This window comes from Falco cherrug, chromosome 9 (genome assembly GCF_023634085.1).
Source record: "Falco cherrug isolate bFalChe1 chromosome 9, bFalChe1.pri, whole genome shotgun sequence".
NCBI classification, from domain to species: Eukaryota; Metazoa; Chordata; class Aves; order Falconiformes; family Falconidae; genus Falco; species Falco cherrug.
This window is the reverse complement of record NC_073705.1, coordinates 16,815,869-16,842,899: the sequence shown is the minus strand read 5'-3', so window position 1 is coordinate 16,842,899 and position 27,031 is coordinate 16,815,869. Positions and strand designations below refer to the sequence as shown.

Sequence of the window (27,031 nt, the reverse complement as noted above, 5' to 3'; positions counted from 1 at the left end):
GCCGGCGCACCAATCAGAGCGCACCCCCGGGCCTGGGTCGAGGCTGCGGCGGCAAGTGCGGCTGAGCCGCGCGGGGCAGGGGCGGGCAGGCGACGCGAGCGCCCATTCGGCGGCGGCTGACAGCTCCCCCTGGCCCCCGCCCCTTAAAGGGGCCACGCCGCCGCCCGGCCCTCCCCCGCCCCCCCTGAGCGGCTCCCGGGGGACGCTAGACCGGCAGGGCGGGCCGCCGTCGGCAGTGCCCTCCAGGCGGTCGTGCTGCCCGCCCCGCCGGCTCGGCGCGGAGAGGCCCCGCCGGTGCTGCACGGCCTTTTTAAGAGGCCGCGGCGCGGCCCGAGGAGGGCCTCGCTCGGCGCTATAAAGGGCGGGCGCGGTGACAGCGGGGGCGCGGCGGAGGTTCCGGTGCAGCCATGGACTTCAACGTGAAGAAACTGGCGTCGGACGCGGGGGTCTTCTTCTCCCGTGCCATGCAGGTGAGGCGGGTTGGGCTGCAGAGCGTCGCTCATGGCAACGGCGCCCGCCTGTGAAGAAGGGCTCGCCCTCCCCCCTCCCCCGGCCGGGCACCCCCGCTGCCCGGGGTCGCCCCTGCGGCTGCCGCCCCCCCGGCCGGGCCCCCCCTTCCCGCTGCCTTCCCCGACGGGCGGGCACGGAGCGCCCTGGGCCGCAGCCCGGGGCCGAGGCCGGAGCGGAGCCGGGCGCTTCATGCCAGCCCGAGGGGGCTGGAGCCAGCCGGGCCCGCCGGCCCGAGCCGCGGTCGCGGCGGCGGCGCTACGGAGGGGCGGCCCTGGGAGGGGTGCTGGGGCAGGGCCCCAGAGAGGCTCCCAGCCCGCGGGACGGCGGGGGGAGGACGTTGCTCGCCCAACAGCCGTTTTCCCTAAAGAAGAGCCGCTGGCGCAGGCGGGTGTAGCAGCCTGTGTCCAGCGCCATCGCGGAGCTGCTCCCGCCAGCCGGGGGCAGGGGCAGAGGTGGCCCTGCGGCGGGCCGGACACCGGGAGGGCGGCCCGCGGCCCTGCCGAGGCACTGGGCAGGCGCTGCCCAGGCTCAGCACGCCGGTCCCGGGGGTACCCCCCAGCTGGAGGCCGGGGCATGGGCGCGCAGCAGACCGGCCGCCCGTGCGGGGCGAGGCGTGTGGCGGCCGGGCCGGGAGAGGGGCAAGGCAGAGCCGGCTGGGGTCCTGCCTGAAGAGTGGAGTCCGGCTCTGGGGCTGGGCTGCTGGTTGTACCCGTCACCCGGGGGCTGGGAGCAGCGCTGTCTTGTTCCACGCCTTCTGTGCAGTGGAGTAATTCTGGCTCTTTTAGGAACTGGTCTGCCGTAAACAGTTATCACCTCCTGTAACCATGCCCATGAGTCATATGTTATGAAAAAGAGATATTAACTACAGGTGCAAAATAAGGAGCAGATGGAAAGCTTAAAGATGCTGTTCTCATGCAAATGACCTTGGTAGCAGAGGAAAGGAAGAAATGCTGTAAAGAAATCTTAAGTTTAGAAGCCTTATTGTAAGAATCTGATAAGTAGTTTTTAGCTTCAAGGCGTAGGAAGGAGACAGGCATGGGAACAGTGTCTGCACGTAGTGATTTTAGAGCAAGGAGGCATTTATAAATAGTGTCTTCTGCCTGCTACACCTACTTCACATAATCTCGTATATGAACATTCATATGCCTAATTACAGTAGTAATTTTTTGAAACCAAGTGGGCACTGCTACTTGTGGACAGCATGCAGGTGTTTGTGTAAGGAAGGGAGACTGGAAGGAAATGGATCACTGAGGCTGAAAACCACTTTCCAAAGTCTAATTGCTGGGGGAGCTTGGCCTATTTGGGCTGTTCCAGTAGAGTCCTGCCGCTAGTGTGGGTGAGCACTGCCCCATCTCCATGAGAAGCCACAAATGACTGTTGAGGTCTGCTGTTGGCACTAAGGATTGGGCTTGTAGTGCTCTTTGGCACAGCAGATCTTCTAGGAGGGGAATGAGACCTGCCTAGAATAAACTCGGCTTTCTGTAGCATTGGAGATGCTTTCTTCGGCTCCAGGCATTTAGCAAAGCGATGTTTTACTGGAACTGCAGCGCTGGGAGATAAATGGACTGACCATTATGTGCTGTGGCGCTCAGACAGCGTTAGCTATTGCTGTCTGGCTGAGATGTCTGACCAACACACAAGAGCTTGACTCGGACTGGAAGAAGGGCTGTAGCATTGCTCAGTGAGGGGGAAAGGACACTGAGCACAGTCAGCATGCCACCTCTGGGGTGGCTTCCCTGAGGCTTAGGGCAGGAGCAGTCCTGGTTTGAAACCTGTCAAATACAACCTCATGTCAGTGGTGAATGAAGGCTTTCGGACTAGGCTTGACCTCTCTCATAACAACAACAAAATAACACTCAAAAACCCACTGCTGCCTTTACATGGCTCTTCCTAGCTCGGCCACCAGTTAGCCGGGTGCCTACCTGAGGAGAAGCTAGACAGCTTGAAGCGCTTATTTGCTCCTGGGTGGGCAATCCTGTACCTATCTCCAGCAGGAGCAGGACAGAGGGGCTGTGACAAAAGCTTTGACGTATCTCCCCAAAGCTGTATAAGCAGCAACTATCTTACCAGGCTTGTGCATGCAGCTCCCTGACCAGGCAGTGTCCTGTGGACTTCATGGCATCTCTTATGATCTCCTTCAGAACAGCAAAGCAGGTGGTAGAAGCTGGAGTAGGAAGGTGGTGGTCAGCTCTGCTACCCTGGAAGTGGGGAACAAGCTTCCAGGCTTGGGCAGATACAAGGATATAGAGCTTTTGTAGGATTCAGCGTCTCTCTTGCAGATGCCCTGTATTGACACTTGAACTACCACCTGCAGCCATCGGGTTAGTATCCTCGGAGGGGATGCAGCACATAGCCCTTTACAGCTATGGCACCTGCAGACAGACTTCAGACAGGTCATTCCCTTCATCTTCACTGAAGAAGGCTTTTCTTTTTGATCAGCTGTACCTTCCAGTTATCAGTAAGTGGGTTTGATCCCAAACCTCTGCAGGGGAAGTTACGCTAACAGCTCCGGCTTGCCTACAGAACTGGCATCTCTCCTTCCAAAGGCAACACACTGGATGTCTCTGTTCTAGACAGGCTGCAAGCTAGGCTCTCAGAGATGTCTGGAAATAATTGTAGGTGTCTGTCTTTTGTCAGTCTTTATATGAACTGGCTCTGGGTGAAATTGCCCAAGCATAAGTACAGCTTTTGGGTGCTTATTCCATCGATAATCTCATTACTACTAGCAGCTGGAGGTTGACTTCCCCTATCTTGAAGCTCCTGAAGACAGACTCCCCCATCTCCCTGAACTCTGGTGATAAAATAGACTTTTATCTTTAACATCTTTAATAGATAGACTCTCTGCGTGCTGACCTTACTGGGATTGATACCTTGGTTGCTGGATAACTTAAAAGTCAAGAGAACACAAGGCAATTTAAAAGGATTCTGAAGGCAAGTGGTCCAGGACAGGGCATTTTTCCACTTGAAACATGCCTGTGAGTCCATGAAGGCAGTTGTGCTGGGTCCGGCTGAGATGGAGTTACTTTTTCCCACAGCAGCCCTCAGGGTGCTGTGCTTTGCACTGGTAGCTAGAATGGTGTTGATGACACCCACCAGTGTAAGGGCTGCTGCTGAACAGTGCTCACACAACATCAGGGCTGTCTCCCCAGTGTTCCCCCCTCACCAGTGGGCTGGGGGTGAGCAAGATCTTGAGAAGGGACATAGCCAGGACAGCTGACCCAAACTGATCAAAGGGATATTTCACACCATATCATGGCGTGCTTGGCAGGAAAAGCTAAGGGAAAGGATGAGAAAGGGGGAACATTCATTACTTACTATGTTTGTCTTCTGGAGCAACCCCTATGTATACTGAGGCCTGCTTCCCGGGAAGTGTGTTTTGCTTTATTAAACTGCCTTTACCTTGACCCACATGTTGAGGTTTTTCTTCATCTTATTTTCTCCTCCTATGTCCTGCTGAGGTGCAGAGTGATGGAGCAGCTTGGTGGGCATCTGGCATCCAGCCAAGGTCAACCCACCACAGCAGAAATGTTTTGTTGTTTTTTTTCCTCCTAAATGCCTTGCTCATGAGGTAGCCATTAACAGGACAGCTTGGTTTCCTTCTGTCCTCTAGCACAGTTTCACCTGGCTCACAGCCTAGCTCTCCTGGCTCCTGGTGACCAAGTACTTCAAGCATACTCTGTGTCCGGTCCAGAGCTGGTGAAATTCAGGTAGTTTTCAGATGCTGGCTGAGTGGCTATGGCTTCTTTCCTAAGAAACCCTGGCAACCCTGTGTGAGGTGGGAGGTAGATTTGCCTTAACTGATTCTGTTGTGCCTCTGATCACCAAAAGAGCAAATATTACCATAGTCATTCTGGGCTGTTTGGAGGCTTCAGAAAACTCAACAGCCCAAATCTGCTGGCAGGTGCAGGAGGCTATTCCTGGTTTAAGGCTCCTGGCCCTGGTTTGATCTTTGTGATTTAAGGTGGAAAGTCATAAGTAATGTCCAGCTGAAAAAGCTGGGGACCTTGCAAGGGCCTGAACTCTGCCACTAGATTCTCTGCCAGGGGGCTGCAGCTGCCCTGTCAGGGCTCACCACATACAGGCCTGGGACAGCTGGAGGGGAGAGAGATGGGGAAAACCATACAAGCCTGGAAGAGATGTAAGTCAACTCGTGCTGCTTTATGCAAAACAGCTGTGGTGTTGGCATAACTCAGGGGGAGCACTGGGGTTTATTCCCCTCGCTTTTAAGGGAAGAAAGGTGCTAATGCTTTCAGCAAAGAAAACAACATGTGCTATTTTAAAGCCTAAACTTGATGGCCCTAAGTCACTAGGACTATAGGCAGAGCCTCTTCGATATTCTAGCTGCAGTGCAGAGGGACCCTTCCAGCTCAGCACTACTTGCTGACCCTCCTGACATGCCAGTAGTGTCTCTACCAACTGTCTTGAGGAAAGGGGAGTTCTTCCCACAAGCTGTGAATACAGGCAGCTGCCCTAACTGCAGTCAGGCACGGTCTTTTGGGCCTGTTGCCCAAGTGCTGCTGTCCTGGTCTGTCAGCCTGCTTGCCCACATGGGCCCTGATAATGCAGCTAGCATTCCTGCTGGCCAGCCAAGCCTCCCAAAGGAAACCCAATCTTTGGCTGAATTATTGATGCCTTGGAATGCAGCATGACTCTCTTCCTGGAGAGCAAGAGTGGCACTTGACAAAAGGCTGCCTGCATTATTAATCACCTCGTCGGCTTCCCTGCACAAAGACTGGACTGGTGCTCAGCTGGGTCAGCTGCAGGGATGCTTCCTGCAGGGCAGGATCCCCGTGGAGCCTCTCAGCACTGTGACCTGGCATGTTGGTCCCAGGATGCAAATCCTGGAATCAGTTTGGGGCTGGACTGTTGACCCAACCATCATGTTCTAGAAAACAAATAGGAGTAGTTCTGCCACAGTGGGATGGAGGAGCTTTAAGGTTCTCCCCACCATGCCCCCAGGCATTGCAATTGTGTGTGCTCTGCCTGCCCTGACTCTCTCCCAGGTGGATATGTACTAAGCCTGCAGGCCCACTTGATAAAACCAAGTAACGCTCCCATTTGCGGCAGTCTAGGGTATTTGGTGCTGCAGAAGACTGCAATACCTCTAGTCCAGGAACAGCAAAACAGAAAATATTTTTAATCTGTCTTTTTACAGTCAGGAGGCATAAGTGTATGATCAGCTTGTCTGTTCTCCTGCATCTCATGGCCTCACAGTGAAATCTTATGTCTGTTCAATGGGAAGGAAAAATAATGAAATTTCTGTAAGCACTATGAAAACAAATTCCTAGGAAAATCCTTTAGAGGGGAGTTCTGCCTGAAGTGGCTGAGTAGCCAGACTTCACAAACTGCTGTTCTTCTACCCTGCTTTTCACTGAAGACACTGACTTGGGCAGCCAGTTAAGAGGGGATCAGCAGCTGAGACCTGTTGCCACCTGAAAGCTCGGATCTCCATGTGCACCAGACAAGAAAAAGAACCAGCTCATAGGATAAGGCTATGTAACTTACCTGTAATCTCCTTCACTGGCTGTGCTTTCATGAGAAACTTCATATGATCTCACAGCAAGCTGTTCCTGCAAGAGGTGGTCCTGATCTCCGCTGCAGCTGGTGGCACATTCTCAGTAGCGCTGTGAAGTTGGGCGAGTTCTCTGATCCATCTAAAAAGTCATGTTAGAGGTCAAGTTCAGCTGGATCAGCGACTCCCCGTGCACAGACAAGGAGGTAGAAGTGTGCTGCAGAAGTGAAACCTGCAACGAGGTGGTACAAGCTGCCCTGAGGCTGTGCCTTGGTCTGGGTTCTGCAGTGCAGTAACTTCTGGGCAGGGGAATTAACTGTAAATGTAGCTCCCAGCATATGAGCCTCCCGTGCCCTTACACCCACTTCATGACGCTTGTGCCCTGCTTTCCAACACTGAAAGAAAACCTGAATGAGAGATTATTTTCTGGCCTGACCCTTCAGAGCCACAGGCTGTGACTGAGATTCCTGCCCATCCTCCCCTTCTGGCATAGCCCCCAGGCTTGCAGTGATTGTGGTGCACGGGCTCAGTCCTCTTGCAAGACAAATAGCTTTAGTGCTTGACTTGAGATAAAAACTGAGTTTCTGAGTCCTGGCTGCTCCCTGGCCAAGCGCTGTGCAAATGACCCATGTTGTTACACTGCAGTGGGTGAAGGAGGGGTTACAGAAAACGGCTGCAAAGGACAGTGATGCTTGGAGGTGCTGCTTGTGAATATAGCAAAGGACCCCAGAGCTGGGGTGGTTCAAGAGGCTGGCAGCAGCACGGTGGAGATGCTGGAGGGCTTCAGCAGTGATCTGAATGTGCAGCAATGCTACAAGAAACTGGGTTTAGGCTTGACAGCTCCAGGGCAGATGCTGGTGCAGGATGAGTCTAAACTGCAGGAAGAGGAGCTGGACCTGAAAGTGAGATGATATCTCAAAAAAGCTGTCTGGGAAAGGGGGGCGAGAGACTGTTATGCTTGCATCAAAGAGTCTTGGCTTGTTTAAGAAAGCTCTTAAACAGATGACTGAGAATTGGTGCCAAATACCTGGGAAGCCCCAGTTTGCTGCATGGCAGTGACTCAGCCCAGCCTGGCAGTGTCTGAAAACAGCCCTGGGCTTCCAACAGTGACAGAGGAAGAGAGGCTCAGCTGCTCATGCATGTCTGATGGCTGTGTGTGTCCCCCACAGACAATCATAGGCCGTAGGTACAAAGCAGTACCGACACCCTCTCACCTTGAATCCACTGTTAGCTATGTCCAGCAATAGCCAGGGGCCATGGCAAGACTGAGCCGAAACTAAGTGCCAGTAACCAGGGGCTACTGGTGCTGGGGAAGAGACTAGTGAAGCGATCCCTGGGCACACATGGCTGAGACTCCTCTGATCCCACCAGGCTGCAGGAGGGAGTGTGACTGTCCTTGAAGCTGAGTATCTGTCACCACGGACACATCTGACAAAGCAGTTCACCGGCTCTAGCTTGCAAGTTGCCCAAACCAGTTGCTGTGTAAACATACCTGCAGGGTCTGTATATCTCTGACATCTAGTAACTGTTGGTGCAGGGTGGTAACTGGACTCCTAACGGCTGTTTGCCTGCCTTGCAGGCTGGTTATGGGCTTGCTCCTTATCTCCCTCTGTTCCCAGCATTGTACTGGATGAGAATGTAGCTGGGGCTGCTGGGCAGCCACGTGAACAGAGATGCCGGAATGCCTTTCAGGACGGGCAGCAGGCACCAGACTGAGACCCCATGAAGACAGCATCTTGGCCCATCTAGAGCTGAGCTGTGGCAGAGGGGAAGGGAGAAGAGAAGGTACAAGCAGCAGATCATGCAGGGGTTGTATTTCATCCAAGAGTTTTAGCCAGGCTTTAATCTCTTGGTATCTGACTGTACCAGGTATCGTGCAGTACCTCATCCTGATAACCCAACAGTGGTACCAGGGGCCAGCAACAAGGGCTAAGAGGACAACTGCAACCTTTGTAGGACTGCATAGCTGTCTAAAGGGGTCTCTTGGCGTGATCCAACAAGATGCTTGTTCTGTCAAGAGCATGAAATTGTGCTTAAAAATAATGCTTGGTCAACTTCACTGAGAGGAACAAGTGGAAAATGGGGATGGGATGAGAGGGAATGGGCTCTTCTCTCAGAAATACCCCTAGGAAGCAATGGGGGATCTCCAGGCCATCTGACACTGCACTTACTGACTGACAAACCTTGCTTGTCAGATGTCACTGCCTAGTATGAAAACACTGAAGACTTGCATAGCCTGCTTTTCCTTGCTGCTAATTTTAAATTTAAAAGGAAAAATGGAGGGAGGAAGAGTCTGCCAGTATGAATCTGAGTGCTGAGAGAAGTCAGACACCATTGTATTTCTCTCCGTACCCTGCTTCAGAGTGTGTCCTAGAGGAATAGTCACTTGCTGGAAGCATTTTTATCTAAATCGTGAGTTTGAGCCTCCTTAAATCTCAGATGTTCGGTTCCACAGCTCACTGCCAGCCACACAGGAGGTGAGCTGGGAGGCAGTGCTCAGATGCTGTCAGTCTGATGGCTGTCAGAGGGCACTCACAGCCCTTAGGAAAACAATGTGTACATCCTCGTCTAATAAGATGAGAGGAAAGCCTGGCTTGTGCAGTGGTAGTGGTCTTCCTGATCCTGTTGGGTTTGCAGGACAGAGTTGGTTAGAAAGGGGTGAAAGGAGGGTGGCACCTTTCCCTCATGTGGAGGATGTCTGTTGCTCTTCTGCATGAAGTACTGAAAGCCATGTGAACATTTAAATATTCCTCACAATTAGAGTATTTTTGTACCAGACCTTATTAAAAGTTACTTACTCTGGAACACCTTTCAAACCTGGACTCTATTTTTAGCTCAGTGCTAGTTCCACTCTTGGGCAAAAGTTTGCCCTTTTCCATTCAAGGATGCCTGGGAACAAAGAACACCACCTTGAAGGCTTTTTAGCTCTGCTCTAAGATAAATACATGAGACTGAAGAAGCCTCAGTGCCTCTTAATAGCTCTGTAGCACACTGTAACTTTGCTTTAGTAGAACAGACCTTCTAATGACTACCTCCTTCCTGCAGTTTACTGAAGAAAAGTTGGGCCAGGCTGAGAAGACTGAATTAGATGCCCACTTTGAAAACCTTCTGGCCAGGGCAGACTGCACGAAGAACTGGACAGAGAAGATCTTGCGCCAGACTGAAGTTCTGCTACAGCCAAACCCTAGTAAGTCCAGCTTCTAATGCTTTGAGGACAAATACCACTTTGCAGCTCAGTGTTAAAAGACATGCCCTCTGGCAGACAGCCCTGTCGCATTGAGTTTGCGAGGGTTGGAAGAAATGTGTCTGCAGGGCCTGTCCTTCCTTCCCTAAGTAGCTGAGAGGTGAGTGGCTGCTGCCCTGCAGAGCTTGGCTGTGCTCCTGAGGACTGGGGAAGGGACACCTTCTCCTGGTGCTCGTGCTTCCTATCCAGTGCGTTACTCAGGACTGCATGGCATGGGCTACCCCGAATGCCAGTTCTAGGGGTGCCTCCATCCTGTAACCACCAGTGGTATCCCCATTCCAGGTGCCAGAGTAGAAGAATTTCTGTATGAGAAGCTTGACCGGAAGGTGCCTTCCCGCGTCACCAACGGGGAGCTGCTGGCGCAGTACATGACAGAAGCAGCTAATGACTTTGGGCCAGGGACACCTTATGGTAAGTCAGCCTGGCTAATTAAGAAGCCCTGGGAATCTATCCCTTCCTAAGAGAGTATCCCCACTACTGTTTTGTGTTAAGACTCCTGCAGCATGCCTCTGGAATGGGGCAGGGTGGCCAGCCCCCACTGTGGCAACCTGCCTGTTAGTGTGTCAAAGCTGATGCCAGAGAAGGGTCTTCTCTAGCACAGAAGCAAAAGCTCATCTGGAGTAGGAAGTCAGGTCTTACTCCGCAGCAAAGCATGCCCCATGCTGTGGGGAAAAAAGGGGCAGGGGTGGTCCCTGTTCCTGATACAGTCCTCAAGTCTGGCAGAGCTAGAGAAGAGAGATGTGCAGATGCAGGGTAACTAGTGGGACTGGTTACAGGACACAGAAATGATTCTGTGCTATTTCTGTGGCTTTCTAAAGTAGCCCGAACAGGGAGTTGCAGTCAATGGCTTTAGTTTTTTCCAGTTTGAGCGTATTTTTAGTCTAGTGTGCTGTCTAGTTGCATAGAGTTTCTCTAGACCCTAAACATGAGAACCATCCTTTAACTATCCCCTATAAGTGGAGGGTGGAAATCTTTCCACCAGAAAGAACAGAACAGATTTAGGAAGGTTGCTGCTTGGCTACAAGCCTCAACAGGCCCTTTCCTGACCACACAGGGCATCTTTCTGCTCTTAAATCCTAACAGTTGCCCCTTCCTGGGGTAATTTGGGGCTTCTTTAAGAAGAAGACCTGCACAGAAGCACAGCCTTAACTTCCAGCTGTCCTTGCCTCTGCCATGAGCTTTGTGGCTGCTCTCCAAATCAATAGCTGTTCAATAGCAAGCCCTGTTACAGGCAGAACAGCTGTAACTGCATCTATAGCCAGCACAGCCTCATCAACTTATTTTTTCTGCTCTGATGCTTTGTAATTTGCTGTTCTGTTGCAGTGCCTCTGTTTTAAGAGACAAAGATTGTTCTGCGCAGGCAGGTATAGCACTAAAAGGACATCAGTGAAATAAGTGCGTGAGCAGATAAGATCAAAGCTGCACTGGGAGCAGCTGAGAAGAGGCCTCGAGCTAAAAGCAGGCTGTAGTTCAGACTGAAACTGGTGTGGTGTGGGCATGGGCACCTTGCCCAGGCAGGGTACACTGTGCCTTTGTCGTGTGTGTTGTCCCCCCCCCCCGCCCCCCACTGGAGCCTGGCAGCTCTGGTTGAGTTGGCTGAAGCCAACACAATGTCAGTTGGTTTCTCCTGGAGTTGAAGGCTCCTGTTATTGCAGGGAAGACCTTGATAAAAGTTGGAGAGACTCAAAGGCGCTTAGGTGCAGCAGAACGGGACTTCATCCACTCTGCTTCCATCAACTTCCTGACGCCACTGCGCAACTTTCTGGAAGGGGACTGGCGAACCATATCTGTAAGTATGGTCACAGGGAGGGGAAGCTTGTTACACCACCAGAGATGAGGGGGGTTATGGGAGAGGGAAACAGTGCTGGAAGAACTGACTCTCCCTCCCTATGAGAAAGGACTCCATACCTCTCCCCTTAAAGAATGCAAGGATAGAGGAATACCAGTGGTCAGTCTGCTCAGGGTTCCCTCTGGCAGGAAAGGATTGCTAATTGATGTGCATGAGGAAGGTGACTCCTTTCCTAACTCCTGCAGCATAGTGGGCACCACCCACTCGTAGACTGCCCTGTTCCCAGCAGGTTTAGCCTGTATCTCTGCAAGCCAGGCCAAAAACTCTTGCAAATGAGATGAACATTACAGCTGCCTCTGTCTCCCTAGCATTTTTTGCTAAGGAGATAGAATTGGTTCCTAGATGATATTTTGTCCCCTTCCCTCCCCAACAGCTCCTAAGCAGTCTGCTTTTACCCACTTTTCTGTCCCTTCCAGAAAGAGCGGAGGATCCTGCAGAACCGCCGCCTGGATCTGGACGCCTGCAAAGCCAGGTTGAAGAAAGCCAAAGCTGCCGAGGCAAAAGCAGCGGTAACTCTCTCCCTCACTCTCTTCTCTGTCCTTCTGGCCCCAGGGCTTGGCTCACATGAGCAAAAATTAGGCTGCCCCATTATGTCCTGGCTCTGGCAGGCATGGGTGGGGGAATTCCTTGCCTGGTATGCAAGGGAACTGGGAGCAAGAGCCATGCGCCTGTTCCTGAGATGTCCTCCCTTTGGGGAGTTGCTGAAACAAATAGCTCTGAGCTTCCAGAGTCTGGAAAATTCTGCATGACCTAGGCTTCTGCCTCCTGACTGATAGTGGTCACTGGATGATTTGTGCTCGTAACTGGAAGGCTGCATCTTCTGAGGACTTAAGTTTTCCCTGAGGATCTAAAAGCAAGCCAAGAGAGAGCTGAGCTGGGAGGTGCACAAGGGAGAAGCATGCTGGGGCTCTGCAGCAGTCCTGGGCTTTTCAACCAGTTAGGACTCGGTCAGCTCGGTCTTCCCCAGGCAGGAGTGCCACAGGAGCCTGTAAGGGGTGGCCAGGGTCAGACCGGCTACCAAGAGGTCCTTCCTTCAGCCTCTCTAGTTGTTTAGTTTGTGGTGCCGTCTAGTTACAGGCTAGTCTTGCCCTCTGGCTTTGGGGAAATTGCAGCAAGTCATCTAGCAAGGGTCCCAGGTCAGAGCAGTGCAGAAGGGACTGGTAAGCCAGCCAGCGTCACTGTCCGCAGGCCCAAGCAATGGGGACAAGCACTTCCAAGTGCTTGTCTGAGTCTGACAAGGCCCGTCAGCTCGTGGTGCTCCCTGGGCCTGAGTCGTCTCCTGGAGCTTGGCTCTCCCTGGGCAGAGGTGGTGTAGCAGGAGGCAGAGAGGCTGTAGCCAGGCACTGATGGGTTCCCTGGAGGGCCTTGCTGAAGCACACTGCTATCCTGTGGCACTCTGGCTGTTGGCACAAGAACTTGCCGAGTTCTGCTTCCAGCCTGGGGCCTGGAGTTTAACTAGCAAACGTGTGCAATCAGGATAGCCAGGAATCCTTGTCAGCCGGTCTCTGGGATGCACTGGGATACCAGCCTGGAAGCCCTGCCATGAGCCTGTTTTCTAGCCATCTGCTCGGCTGGGCACCTGGCCTTGCAGCTCCATGGGCAGCCAGTTCCCAGGTGGCTTCCCTCTCCTCCAGCTTTAACTGCATACGTGCCGTGTGGAGCAGCTGCGCTAAGTTCAGCAGCCCTCACCAGCAGGTCTAACAAGAGTGTTCAGGCCTGTGTGGGAGAGCCCTGAACAAAAGCAATAGCTGCCCTTTTAAAAAAAGCCTTCTCAGTCAGGTCACCCAGACCCACTGAAGGTAACTTCAGGGATCCCCGATTCCCCTCCTGAAGGGGACAGTGCGCCCTGTCTCAGTGGGAAGGGGTGCCCATCTTAAGCTGAAATCAAATCAGGAATTCAGATACCTCCTGTGCTTCCTCCCTTTCCTCCACCTTCTTTACCTTGCTTCCTACACAAAGTGATCCCAAGGCCTCTCACCTGGACACGGACCCTTGGGTGAGGGACTTTCCTGTAGCTGGAAGACAACAAGCTGGTTTCCTACTGGAACTGCAGGGCTGGGGTGCCCCAGGCAGGATGCGGAGCCAGTCCAGGCTTTCCAAAGTGTTCACCCCAAGCCATGTTTCGGCCACTCTGTTTCTTTGAAACAGAGATCACACAACAGAAGAGCAATCTCAGCTGTTGTTGAAGACATCCACCTCTTACCCAGTTTAGTTTAAAGGTGGGACCCTGGCCGCCTCACAGACTTCTAGAGGATAAGGCACAGGTGGAAGCTCCCAGCACAGCAGGGGGAGAACTGCTGCCTCTGCTCGAGGCTTGTTAGCTTGTCATGAGACCACAGTGTTCCCCTTAACATGCCTGGAGTCCTGTGTCACACCTCTCCATCCAAGCTGGCCTGAAGTATCACACCTCTCCCAGCTCACCACTCTCTTGCTGCTCTCCCCCTCTGTAGTGCGAATTTGTGTTCCCACAGCTTCTGTCTCGTGAGTGACCCTCCAAGTGTGCTGCTGCCCAGACCTGTGAGCTGCTGTTCATGTGTCTGGGCTTGTGCGTTTCCCTCAGACTCCGTGCTTTGTCCTTCCTGTTGATGCTGTTTTGTTTACTAACCTTTTTTGTTTTGTTTCTTTGTAATTTGCTCAGTGTGAGGGAGATGTGAGTATTGACTGTGCTAACAGTGCTGTGATTTTTTTCTTCAACACCTCTCATTGTCTCTTTCCCATTTTAAATGAAAATTCATCTCTCCTGTGTCCCATTGGGACTGGTCCTGGAGCATGTACTGAGCATGGTCAGGGCCGTGGCTGCCTGGGGAAAGTGCCCCACAAGGATGGGAGCATCTGTTGGCTGCCTGCAGCCCCTCTGGAGCATGCATTCTGTTCCATCAATGCTGCTTGCAAGCAGTGCTCAAGAGAGGCAGGGGCTCCTGTAAAGACCCACCCAGGCTCCTCTGGCTGCAGGCAGGAGGTCAGGCTGGGTGGCAAGCCCCTCTCCTGGAAGGGAGGCAGCCCAGAGACAATGACAGGCAGGCTGATATGGTTGTGGTGCTGTTCTGTCCTCCAGGCTCCAGGGCTCTGCTGGTTTTCCCCCATCACAAGAGTGGAAGGGGGAGGGAGGTGGGTCCCTTTTGACCACTGCTTGCAAATACAACTTCTCCACGCACAGGAGTGCAAGAGCAGCTTGCCTACTTCATCCCATGTGCTATGACCAGTCTGGGGACTCCCTGGAGATCAGGGAATGGGAGGAGATGTTTCTCTGGTTGCTCTTGATCTTTTAAAAAAAAAAAAGGCATAAGAAGCTATTTCTGTCAAATACCATATCTTTTCTCCCCAGAGGGAGGGGTCAAGCCTAGCTGCTGTGCTGGCCTCATCTCACTGGTACATTTTTGTCCCTATATTCAGGTTTGACTTGTAATAGGAATTGCTCCTCCTTATTCCTTCCTCCAGCCATCCCCAACACTCCTAGATAGTTTAAAAAAAAATCTTCTTGTTGGGACTGCTTCTTCCACACACTGGTCACTTATTCCGGCAGGCTGCTTGGGGCCCAGCAAATCGGGTCAGCACATGTAAGTAGATCTGGGTGAACTGCAAAGAGATTAACCTGGGAGAGAAAACGCGGGCCCTGAGAGGATTAGCAACAAGGCTGGGTTACAGCGGGATTGTGTGCCAGCCTTGCACACCAACCCACTGCGCCATAAAGGCTGGCCAGGAAGATACCCTGAACCATCGCACCAGTGTGCCGGTCCTGATGTCAGCTAGCTCACTGGCTTATTTTGGGTGATGCTACAGCCAAAGGCTGGCCTGGGAGGAGGCCCAGCCTTAGCTTAGCTGAATAGAGACACCTTGTTACGTGATGGTTAGTGAGCCCACACCTGGGGGTGGCGGGGACTGGATCCCTTGCACTCCCAATGATGAAAGACCTCTGGAGTGCTTAAGTCTTCCTGCCGCAGGGCAGAGGTTTAGCTATAGAGAAGGTGGCTTTTCTGACCTCTGGGATGAAAACTCATACGCTGTCTTTGGCAACAGCAAGGCTTTGGGCTAGAGCTAAGCTGTGCCCCTTGCCGAAAAGAGCAGATCTGAGTCTGTTAGGAGGAAATGTGCCCAGATGCTTGGTGAGAGTAAGAACAAGCAGATTTGGTTTTTTTAAAAGGCACTGTGGAAAGGATGCTCTGATGCCAGTAAACATGCCACTTTAAGGACAAGACCCTGTACAGGGACATTTCTAGGACTATAGGCAGGAAGCAAGGGGAAAGAAGGTCCTGCCCACTGGACTGAGCCAACATGACACGAGCAACCTGCTGGCTACAAGGGAACGGGAAATCCCTTTGAGATTGTGCTGTCTCATCTTCGCTCCAGCTGGCCACTGTATGAGCAGATAGCTGTAAGTACAGGCAGAGTTTCTAACAGTAATGCTGTTGGAGTATCGGGTGTGACTGCCTGAGCCAGTCCACCTCCTCTTGCACAAGCCTAGCTTCTACCCGGAGACAGCTTCAGCTTCCACGCACCACTGCCCAGACTGCTGGGAGACCTCCCTCCTGCCATCCCAGAAGAATTTGCTTCCAGCACAGATGGGGGAAAAAAACACTAGTCCCTTCTTCCATCCTTTGCCCAACTGACTCCTATCGACTCTTCTGCATGACTTGTACATGAAACTCTATTCCCCCCACTAGGCTGTGCCTGACTTTCAGGAGACTAGACCTCGTAATTACGTTCTCTCCGCCAGCGCATCAGCGGTAAGATTGCCTCCTCCTAGATGTTGCCTCTCCAATCTCTTTCTGCCCCTCTCTCCACCTGACTTAAACTCAGACCTAGTGCTCTGCTGTTTTCAACATTTTAATGTGACATGGGCTGCCCAGGGTTCCTCTGACTCAACCTTAAGGATACAAATCACCCCTGCAGGGGTGCATGGTCAGAGTCTGGCTCTTTGGCTGCTTGGTTTGCCTTCCAGTTTCCCTGCCAATCCTTTTCCACATTTCTAGTGGGAATCTTCTGACTGGGTTTTTTGTTGCCAGCGGAGCAATTGAAAGGAAAAACCGTCAAAGGTTAGCCTTTCTGGGTGCTTCCAGCTGTACACTGGCAATGTCACACACATGACTGCCTGATCAGTACTGTGGTGTCAGAGCTCAGAGGCTTTGTAGCTGGACAAGAGAAGCAAAGGTGGAGGAATCTCTCTGCCACCCATCCTGTCAGTAACACAGTAGGCTGACAGTGCAGGCTTGCCTATTCTGCACATAGAGAACTTTTTTTTTTTTCCTTTCATCTTGGGGCCTGTCTGTTGGTGGCTGTTATGCAGTCAGATGCACTGGGAACTGGATGAATTGCCCAATGCATCTCCACTGTGTTGCACTGAGTGGCCGTGGTCAAGCAATTGGCTTTCATGCTGTGTTCATGGCTCCCCATTGTGCAATGTCACATTTCTTGTTAAAATGTTGAAAACTGATCATCTTGCTTCCTGAGTAGCGTTCAGAACAACACTGATGCCTGTTAATAGAAATATCTGAGAGTGGAAGGGCTGGAGAGTGGGATCTGTAGACATGAAAAAGGACAGCCCAGCCTTCTAGCAAACAAAACATCATGGAAACAAGGTGGATTTGGTTAATGGGAAACCCATCCCATTTGGAGAAAGAGGTATGTCTGAGCTGGGAGCATCAGTGTTAGTTCCCAGGGGGATCTGTCCTGACCTTCTTGGAGAGTGATGCTGGGATCAGAAATGGCTTTGCACAGTAGCTAGAAAACTATTTCCATAGGTAACAGGCCTGGCCATGAGACTGCTTGGGAAGAAGCTGATACTGGTGATGCTGCAGCAATTGCTCAATTTCCAGCTCTCCTACTGCAGCATCTAGCAGCAAGTCTGAGGCTCTGTCCTCTCCCTTGGAAAAGTCTTTTCCAAGGACAGCGCAATAATGGACTAAAACTGAGCTCTGGAAGAATCAGAGGAGAAAAACTGGGCTTTCCCTGCCTCTGAATAGCTCTGATTAGACCAGCGTATCCTGATGATTCCCCAAGGCTTTCTAAAGCAGACCAGAAGGTAAGCATATGCATAATATGCATCAGCATCTTGCAGAGCGTTCAGATGCTCAGTTGAGTATGTCTAGTCATCACCAAACTACAAGCTGATCTGCTTTTGCTGTATTGCAAAGCTGTTCCTGGGGAGCAGATGCCAAGTAACGTGACAGGAGAAACAGATCTGGGGGGGGGGGGCGGTTAGCCCACAGGTGTCTACCCTGGCACATCTTTGCCTACTTCAGTGGTCCCTCTTCAGAGCTCTGCAAGCAGTGGTGATGATATCAGACAGTTGGCACAGGGCTCTAGGAGACAGACTTGCTCCAGGGATGCAGCCAGCAGTGACCTCGATCACTTAAATCCTGTTTGATGGTTGCGCAGCAGGGCCTCCTAGCAGAAGTACCTGTAGGAAGCCCGCTGGCCTAGCACAAGCAGTGGCCCTTGTGGCTTCTGAAACTATTTCGAGGTTGCAATCAGCACCTGATGTGCCACCTGAAGTCCAGCTGCACTAGCAGGGGTGACTTGGACAGCAGTTCTCATCTCCAATTAGCAAAGCAGGGGCTGTGCCCAGGCTGCTCCCCAGCTCTGCAGAGGCAGGACCACTTTGCAACAAGCTCTCTAATCCCAGCACTCATCCCAAGGGGTCAGGCGCTGCAGCAGGTAGGAGCTCTTCATACTCTTGCTCTGCTTTTCTTCCAGGCCAGAGTCCTTGTGCTACTTTAGTCTTAGCGCGTCCTGGCAGGACAGAGCAGTGGTTGCTGCTTGCTTTGCTGTCGAGCTCCGCTCCTTTCTGGAGGGAGGGATTGCTTATGCCCAGGTAACAACTTCATCTTATAGGTGAGCAAACAGGTCAGCTCTCTCCTGGACCATATGTCCTCAGCAGGGCTCTGATCTGGATTCTAAATTCACGTTGGTTTCTTGAGAGGTGGATAATGTGGTGCTTTTATTTTTTCCCCTTCCATAACAGGAGGGCTTGGATAGAATTAGATCTACCTGGGGACAAGCACTTCCCTCATTTTGTATGACCTGGAGGCCGAGGAGCCACTTCTCCTCTCTCCCACACTGACCTTTTGTTTTTGTGTAAGAATGTGTACATGGGCCGCCTAAGCCTAAATATCCCTTTCTCGCAGACCCTGCCCCTGCCACGCACTGTACTCCTGGGAATGATTCTAAGAAAAACACACTGAGTGCCTTAAAGAGGGCTCCTCTGGCTTGAGCTGGGGTCAAAGACAACGGGGCAGATCTGGGCCTTTTCTGCCCCCTGAGGCACCCAAAATGCTTCTGGCTAGAGCAGCAGGTGTGGGCAAAGCTGACAGCGCCTGAGCACCGTGCGGTCGGAGCTGGGGACCGCACAGCAATGCCAGCAGGAGAGGAGCGAACCTGGCTACAAGTTCACGGGTACCGCGGTGATTACACGGGCCTGAAGCTCCCCTTGCCCCTGGAGCCCTGCTCCAACCCCTGGGGCGTGGGGCCTCGTGGGGCAGCAGCTCAGGCTGGAGCCCGCAAGGAGCCACCTGCCTTCCCGAGCGGGAGCTCCCGGGCCAGGCCGGCGCTGGCATTCCCATGCATGGCCGAAGCTGCCCGGCCTCGTTTGAACCAGTTCCCCGTGTGTGGTAACAAAACACCCGCCTAAAGGTCAGAAAGCAGCGGGCCTTGGCACGCCACATAGGGGTGGCCTGTGAGCAGCAGGGAGCCAGCTACACCAACGCCACCCGAGTAGGAAGAGATGCCGGCCAGGCTACGAACGGTGAGCAGGAGCTGAGCTACGGGAGCTGGAGCAGGCAGGGAGCCAAGGAGCCTGGCGTGTCCACCCCTGCCCCAGCCCCCCACCAGTGCAGCAGCTCCTGCAGGTGCTCCCTGTATTGGCTGGTGAAGCTGTCTCTGCACCCGGGGTACCGCCGCCCACGCGAGGGCAGGTGCCGGTGAGCAAACCTCAACAAGGTTCAGCTGGCAGCGCCGGGGTCTCGGCACAGCATGTTCTCCCTCTGACACCAGGGCCTCCAGCGCCGGGCTCCTGGCGCCTGCAGTGCAAATTCAGCAGTGCTATGGTGAACTCCCCTGATCTGCAGAGGTGCCATCCAAGGGGGAAGCTGAGGCCCTTGGAGGCATCTCCTCTGGTCCCACTGGTGTGCGGTGTTGCTGGCAGGCTGCTGAGCTCCCTGTTCACCCAGGGTGATTTCATGTCAGGGCTGAGGGAGCAGTTGTTTGCTGAGGAAAGGCCAAGCCAAGGACCTCTGGGAAGGATCAATGTGTTTTTCTACCTCTTCTCTCCCTTTCCTGTTGCTGTGTGTGACATTGTTGTCAATTGTTTCATGTCCTGGAGCCAGATCCCAGCGAGCAGCTGGCAGTGTCATGCTGCCCTGAATGTGCCCCATAGCTGAGGAGAGTAGGAAGGAGTAGCGTGATGTTTTGCCTGGCTCAAAGGCAGCATCCAGCCATTGCTTCCTCCTTGCCATAGCTAAACATGCCTAGTAGTAGCACAGACCGGCTGGATGATGGAGCCTTTAACCCGCGCTCCCTGGACCACCGGGTGAGGAACACTGGCATATGGCTTGAGCTCATGGCAGCTCCCAGGCCCCATGCGTTGTGGGCCCAAGCAGCTCACTTGCCTCTCTGCAACCTGAAAAGAAGGGCTGTTCTTCAACACCAGCCCCCACAGGGCTCGGCAAAGTAACTCTTGCTGTTCAGAGGACTCTGCTGCTTCATTCTTTTCTTCCTGGAGCCTACTGAAGCAGTCGCTGTAACAGCCCCGGCAGGGAGCAGAGCCGGCACGCTGCTGGCACTGGTGCCACGGACTGACGCTGCCATTGTGAAACTGAGCTCAGGAGCAGGAATGAAGGGAGAGGGCATCGGTCTGGCAGCTGCTGCTGGGTGAAGGGCTAGCCTGTCCCCGGAGTTGGCCTGCTGTGTCCATGGAGCATCCTTGCCAATTGGGGTTAATGCCGAGTGCTTCTTGACGTCTCCAACACTGATCTCCTTTCCTGTTGCTCTGTGGCCCCTACAGCTTTGGAGCGACGAGGTGGAAAAAGTAAGTACTCAGCTGAAACCGTGCTCAAACCCTCTTGGCGTGCAGGTGGTGGTTGGGGCCTGGGGTGCTGTGGACCCTGCCTGTGCGCGTGCAGGGGTGGGTCAGTGGGATGTTGCTGCAGTCAGCCCCAGCCCACGTCATGCAGCTCGGTGCTTCAGCGCGACTCCGACAGTGGCATGGGAAGAGCTGGCCCCATGCTGGACCTGGTGTGAGAGGCTTCCCAGGCAAACCAGGTGTGCATTTGTATGTGATAAAAGGCAACTCTGAGAACCCTGCATGGGTGTCACGGGAGCAGAGGTGACACGCCGTGGTGTGATTCAGCTCTGCTCCTGTGGCAAAGGCCCTGCCTGCTCCGATTCTGCACGTGCCATGCATTAGCCTCTAGTAGCCCCTCGCCTGCTCGTGCCCGAGCAGGAGCTCTGAGCAGAGCAGGAGCAAGGACAGAGGGTTCCCCTGTGAGCAGCCCCAGCTGCTGGAGGGAACGGCTCTGTCAGGAGGGGCAGGGTGGGAGGTTTGGAACTGATGCTGTCTGGGTGACCTGCACTTCCCCTTCTCAGTAGATCCATGGAGGTAAAGCCCCAGATCTTTTTTATTTTCTGGGCTCCGCAAGGGGAGTATGACTTGTCCATAAAGGTGGATGAAGGGCTGCTAGCGGACTAGAGACCAGGGTGAGCTCTGTGTGGAGCTCCAGCATGGTATGGAGCTTCCAGAGACACCTTCTGGGATCCCGTTGCCTTTCATACCTCAAACACCCCCAGCAGGCGTTAGCTTGAAGCCTGCGCTGCAAGGTGGTGGAATGGCATGTTCCTGCATGATAGTAACCTATTACTGCCTTACTCTAAATGCACCATCAGAGCAGACTGGCTGTTTTAGAACCCGCTCATCCTGTACTTTAAATCCTTCAGTCCCTCTCAGCTGTAAGCATGCAAGGCTCTGTTCCTCTACCTTTGGTCTGTCCTGGTTGGGAGACCAAAGTGTGTCGGTAGACTTCGAAGTTCTGTGTGTCTTGGAGAAGCACAGGACTGGAAGGGACCTCCCAGGTCACAGCCTGGTGCTGGCGCTATAGGAAGCTGCATCGTGCAGCTGCTCAGAGCTGGCAGAGGGGCCCGTGGGTGGCATCCCCAGCAGTGCCAAACGGAGCCCGTCTGTCTGTCACAAGTAGCTCTGCTACAACTGGTGTCTCCGCTCAGCTCACCGGGGCAGGAATCTCTGAATGCCTAGTCAGGCATCGCCCTGGTGTTGCCTGTCACGTTCCCCCTTCTCCTTTAAATAATCCCTTTCATACAGAGGATGCAAGAAAACAGATCAGTTGTAGCTTAAAACAGATGAATCTGATTAAAGACAGAGGGTTTCTTTGTTGCAGCGTAGCTGTACACACTACTGGTAGCGCTGTTAGCTGGTGGAAGGTGTAAGGGCCGCAGCAGCTCCTCCAGCTCACCCTGCCAAGGCTGCGTCCCCTGTGGGTGACCCTGCTCAGGAACACCCACCGCACAGCCCCTGCGCCCAGACTGCCTGGATTGGCCCTCTGGGCTCGGTTCTGTGCCAGAATGATAAGGGCATTCCCAAAGCAGCAAAAGGAACGCTCCCTGGGACGGGTGCCATGCAGCACTGCTGCACCTGGGCAGGCAGCACTCTGGTTGCTGCACCCTTCTGGGGAAGGGACAAGGACACAGAACCTGTATGCCCAGTAAGCTGTAGCTGAGTGGACATTGCTTTTCTGTCTGACTTCTCGGTCACAGGACATCCTAAGAGGGAACTGACACATTCCACTTGACGTTAAGGAATAGTGCGCGCTGGAGAGAACAACCGTGCCTGTTTTACTGCCCCTTTCCCTCTGGCAGCAGGAAGGTAGAGCAGGTGCCAGGGCACCTGACTGCTCCAACGCTTCTGGAGCTCTTCCCTTTGCAAGGATCCGCCGGGGCATTCCAGTACTGCAAAACTGCCCTGGTGTAAATACACCATTTGGTGGTGGGGGAGAGATGCTCTGTCTGTTTGGTAAAGAGTCTCCAGTATTGGTCTGTCTTTGAATTCCCAACGTGTGCTGCACAGCTGCCTTCTATTAACTGCTGTTTAATTTCTCTTGGCTCAAAATGAGCAACTAGCTTCAAAGGAGAGCCTTGGGTAGGAGCTGGATTGGAATGCTCGTCTCTATTGCAGAGAGATTTAGTTAGCAACAGCAATTTAGTAAATGCTCCCTGGCCTCAGCCCTTGCTCTGTGGTGGTAAAAGGGATACCAGAAGAGTTGCACTTCTGGAGAGAAATTTAGGGAGGTTGTCAACAACATTGCTGTGCCTATAGGCTTAGAAAGAGGGGGTTAAAAGGACAGGTGCTGGCATGGGACTGGCTTTCCACACAGCTCAAGATTAAAAAAGCCTCTCCATCTTCATGTTCTGGTCTTGTGCGAATGGGAGCTTCCTAGCTTGGTGCATCAGTCTTGAGCTGCCATTCCATGACCTGCAACGATCCCATGGAGGATCAGACAGGAATCAAGTTGAAATACAGCCAGAGGCCTCTGGGATCCCAGCCCAGTGTGTCCTGTACCTGATGCTGTGTCACAGGTGCACATGGTCCCACTGAGCCAGGAGCACACTTGTCTCTGTGCCCAAGGGGGGGAAGGTGGAGGAGGTGGGTGTTGCCTGTCCCTAGAGGAAGCAGAACAGGGGTCCTTGCCTGGTGCTGTCTTGAACACCCTGTCCTGTTTCGCAGGCAGAACACGAGCTGAGGCTCACACAGACCGAGTTTGATCGACAGGCAGAGGTGACACGTCTGCTGCTGGAGGGGATCAGCAGCACACATGTGAGTCTTCCTTGGTAACTGGGTGGGCAGGGGCTACAGAGACTCCTGGCTCCTTTCAAGAAGGATGCCGAGAGGATGAGGGAGCCTCACATTGGGAGTAGAGGTGGAAAAGGTCATAAATTTGGATGCTACAGCAGCCTCCTCCCAAGACCTGGAATGCTCAAGCTAAAAACCTAATGAAGCATGTACAGGCAGTGCTACTGTGGCATCTGCAGTTCTGCAGTCCTTAAAATGCTTCCGAGCCAGCAAAAAATTACTGTTCTCTCACTAGAGCTGCAGACTGGCCACATGGGCTTGGCTAGAGCGTCAAGAAATAACCCTTGGGTCTATGCAACATTCCCAAACTTAACAAACTAGTGTTTCCACGCAAACCAGGTAACTCTTTTAAATACTGGCCTGCACAAGTCTGCTTCCCTTGGGGTAGGTAGTAGCTGCAGGAAGAGTTCCTGTGCCTGGCCACCAAGCTCGCAGACCAGCTTATGGGCCTTCTCCCTCCAGGTGAATCACCTTCGCTGTCTCCATGAGTTTGTGGAGTCTCAGACCAACTACTACGCTCAGTGTTACCAGTACATGCTGGACCTGCAAAAGCAACTGGGCAGGTGAGACAAGAGACTGCTTTTAATTCTCTGAGGGTTACTGATCTCATTACCCCCAGTCCAGGCCTCCTTCCCCATCCCACATCATAATGCTGGGTAGAAGTGTTAAGGTCCCCTCCAAGTTCTGGCAGAGCTTCTGAGCTTGCAGAGTGGCGATCCGCCCTGATGGCAGTGCATTTAGAGTGGGCTTTGCCATTGGATTCATCTGGGTTTGATACCTTCATCTCAAAGCTTGATGGCCATGAGAGCTTGAATGTTCCTCTTCTAAATGAGTTAAATCACATGGGAGACAAATTCCTGTTGCCAAGCAGCAGCCTGGGTGTGCTGGGCTGCAGCAGTAACTCACCCTGTGCTGCTGACTGCATGCCCCGCATGGGCAGGACTGTTTTGTCTGTTACCTACCACATCAGCGTGGTGGCCTGACCCAAGAGGGGCTGTTGCTTCTGCGTGATGACTGACTACTCCTGTTCTGTTCTCTTCCATGCTTGCAGCTCCAAAGGAGAAATGTAAGTAAGATGTGGCACACAACTGGCTCTAAGAGCTCTCTGCCTCAGCCAGGCTCTAGAGTCTCTGCACACTTTTTGCAAGGGCCAGAGCTGCGCTCCCTTAGTGCTGCGGCGGGTGTCTACAGACAAATGGGACTGAGCTCCGTTACCATCTGTCTGGAGAGCCCAGAAGCCTGGGAGGCTCCTGTTGTGGCATCCAGTTTAACAGCCATGACTGTCCATTTCCTGAAGAACTAGCAGACTAAAGAGGTAATACATGAGCAGGGCAAGGACGCAGCACAACGGACCCAGTAAAACAGCTGTGGAGCCAACAGCAGCACCCGCCCAGACCCCTCTCCAGTGGCACGCTGCAATCTCTGCCAGTTAGGTGCCAGTCCTGTGACAGGACACTGGAACCGTAACAGATGAGTATTACCTGTTGCGTAGTCTCGGCACTGGAGAACTGAGAACACTTCCCCACTCGAAGGGCAGCATAGGTATATTACAGCTATTAGCCAGAACTCTTGAGCATCATCTCTGCAGTGTAACTACCGAAAGGAAGAGCTCGCTCGTGGGTCCTCATACTAGATCCTTACTGACCTCTGCTTTTTTTTCTCCTGTTTAAGATTTTCAGGCACATTCATAGGCAATGCAGAATCCACATCTCCTCCCCCAGCTGCTACCTCTCCTCCAGCTGTTGCTGCTGCCACACTCCCTGCTGTGCCTACTATTCCAGTTGTGCCCACGATTGTTGGGGTGCCCAGTACCGTGGCAGAGAGCGTACTGAACCCAAATGAAGTCAAGCCTCCTGCCAGTGGGACGCGGAAGGCCAGAGTCCTCTATGACTACGAGGCAGCTGACAGCACTGAGCTGGCACTTCTTGCAGATGAGGTTGGTAGCCTGCCTTCGCTCTGAATCTCACTGTAACTGCCAAGCAGCCTCTTGTGTGCTTAGCAAGGTCTTGGTTACTTTTCCTACTCCTAAAAAACTTGTTTTACGGAACTGCTAATAGGATCTTTTTTTTGACATTAGTATCCACCGAGCTGCAGTAAGCTCGTGCTCAGGGCCTTTTGCTATTTAAGAACGTCACCCCAGTAACTCTTCTTTTCCTAATAATAGAGTGTAGCTCTACCCAGCCAACAAAATACCCCAGTATTTAATATCTTCACTGTGACCCTCCAGATATGGCTACTTATCTGAGAGCAACAGGATAAGCTGCTGGCTGGAGGCTTGGTCTACCCCTGCTGAGGAAAAAAAGGAGAGTCAGCAAGCTGCAAACTCTCTCGTTCACTAGACTGAAATATTGTATTCAGAAGAGATGATATAGCAGTATCGTGCCACCCTGTATGCAAAAATACCTTAGGTCAATTTGGAGAATGAAAAGGCAACAGGGACATCACTGGGCAGATTTCTGTAGATCTTCTATTAAAGCTGCAGAAAGCTCTTGGGAAAAGGGTGCAGATGAACTTCAGAAATTACTGTTCTTTCAATACCCATCTGACTGAACTTCCTGGCTCTGTCTGCAGAGTAAGGTCCTGTCTAATGCTGTCTTCTCTCCCCAGATGATCACTGTGTACAGCCTGCCAGGCATGGATCCAGACTGGCTCATAGGGGAAAGAGGGAACCAGAAAGGGAAAGTTCCTGTCACTTACTTGGAACTGTTAAGTTAAATGTTTCCTGGAAGAAGAATGTACACGCAGAATGCACCCCTCATCTCCTGGTACTTCTAATGCGGATTTCTTCATCTGAGACCATTGCTCTCTTCAGGGTTGACACTCCATTGCTAATATGGGAATTGTGGGAAAGAAGTGGTAAAGCTGTTACAGTAAGGTTTTGGGAAAGGGCTGAGGGCACCCAAGACTGAATTCATTAACTCCAGTGCAGCCTGCTTTGAGGTTAGTCTTGATGATGGCACAAGATTCCCCGGTTACTTTTTTCCTACCCGACCCTAGTCTCGTTTATCACAGTGGCTTTCCCAGGGTGAGCAAGCTGTATCCCTCAGCAGCTGCTCACGGAGTTTAAGTTAAATTTCCCTTGTGTCTGGTGTGGGTTAGTGCCTGTCTGCCCCTCCTGTACTCTCTCTTCTTCAGCAGCAGAATTGCCTAAGTCAAACCATCAAGCATTCCAGTGGGGAAGTGTCCCACACAAACCCTCCGACATGTCCTAGCTCTACGGAAAGGAAGGTGAATTTAAGAATTTAGAGCCTGTTAAACCCATCCACCTTGCTTACCTGTGGGAGAACAGTAACGCAAGGCTCTCCAAGAGCTGTGCTTACTATTGTGGTGCCGGATGGCTTCAATCTAGGACTGTCCTCTGAAGCTGGAAGAAAAAGTTCTTTGGGAGGACCAACCTAATAATATAGGGCCTGTATGTTGAAAATCAAACCTCAGTGCAAGGGACCATGCATCTTGCTTGCATTTCCTCTGAGAAACGGCTCTTGGACTGCAAAGAGTTTACAAGCCTTTTTAAAGCTTTGCTCCCTGTATTAATTGCTCAGGCTTTTCTTTCAGTGCGTCTGTTCCAGGCATGTTTTAGCCTGACTCAGTTTTCACCCTAGATCACAAATTTAACTAACGCTTTCCCTCCCATCTCTGCAGTGAACAGACTCAGTGCATCCTAGTACAGAAGCCCCACGTGCTGTAGCTCCAGTAACGAGCTGCTATTGGCCGCGCACATGCTAAACAGTCCAGGCAGCCCGTGATGTGTGTAGTGGTTTAGCTCGAAGGGGGTGCTCAGGTGTGTCTGCCTTTTAATCCTATAATGAGCTTTTTAGCTAGAGCTCACCTGAAGGACTTATGCTGCTGTGTAACTCGCTGGATGGAAAAGAAACTTGCCTGCACCAAACTCTCTGTTCGCGCCCTTCCCCTTGGTATGTCAGAACTATCTTTGCTTGTTTATTGATCTTTTGCACTTTCCCCAACGGTATCGTGACCACTCTAATGTAACAGGGCACTGAGCACCTGTGTATGTAGGGCTCGGTTTTCAGCACTTATTTGCCAATAAACAAACTGCCTGAC

The 27,031-nt window shown here is 52.6% G+C and overlaps 1 protein-coding gene across 5 annotated transcripts; it reads left to right on the top strand.

Moving 5' to 3' along the window:
- Positions 1 to 125: 125 nt before the first annotated feature.
- Positions 126 to 27,031, top strand: SH3GLB2 (SH3 domain containing GRB2 like, endophilin B2). 5 transcript variants are annotated; one of them, XM_055721035.1, is made up of 12 exons: positions 128 to 470; positions 9,068 to 9,209; positions 9,549 to 9,677; positions 10,922 to 11,055; positions 11,532 to 11,624; positions 15,777 to 15,839; positions 20,114 to 20,137; positions 22,844 to 22,933; positions 23,432 to 23,532; positions 24,021 to 24,035; positions 24,641 to 24,905; positions 25,577 to 27,031. In XM_055721035.1, exons 1-12 carry the CDS (start codon positions 408 to 410, stop codon positions 25,682 to 25,684), a joined length of 1,227 nt encoding a protein of 408 aa, XP_055577010.1. In that variant the 5' UTR covers positions 128 to 407; the 3' UTR covers positions 25,685 to 27,031. The 5 variants fall into 5 exon arrangements, with proteins under 5 accessions (XP_055577012.1, XP_055577013.1, XP_055577010.1 ...); XM_055721037.1 differs by lacking the exon at positions 15,777 to 15,839 and having other exon boundaries at positions 126 to 470; XM_055721036.1 differs by lacking the exon at positions 24,021 to 24,035 and having other exon boundaries at positions 133 to 470.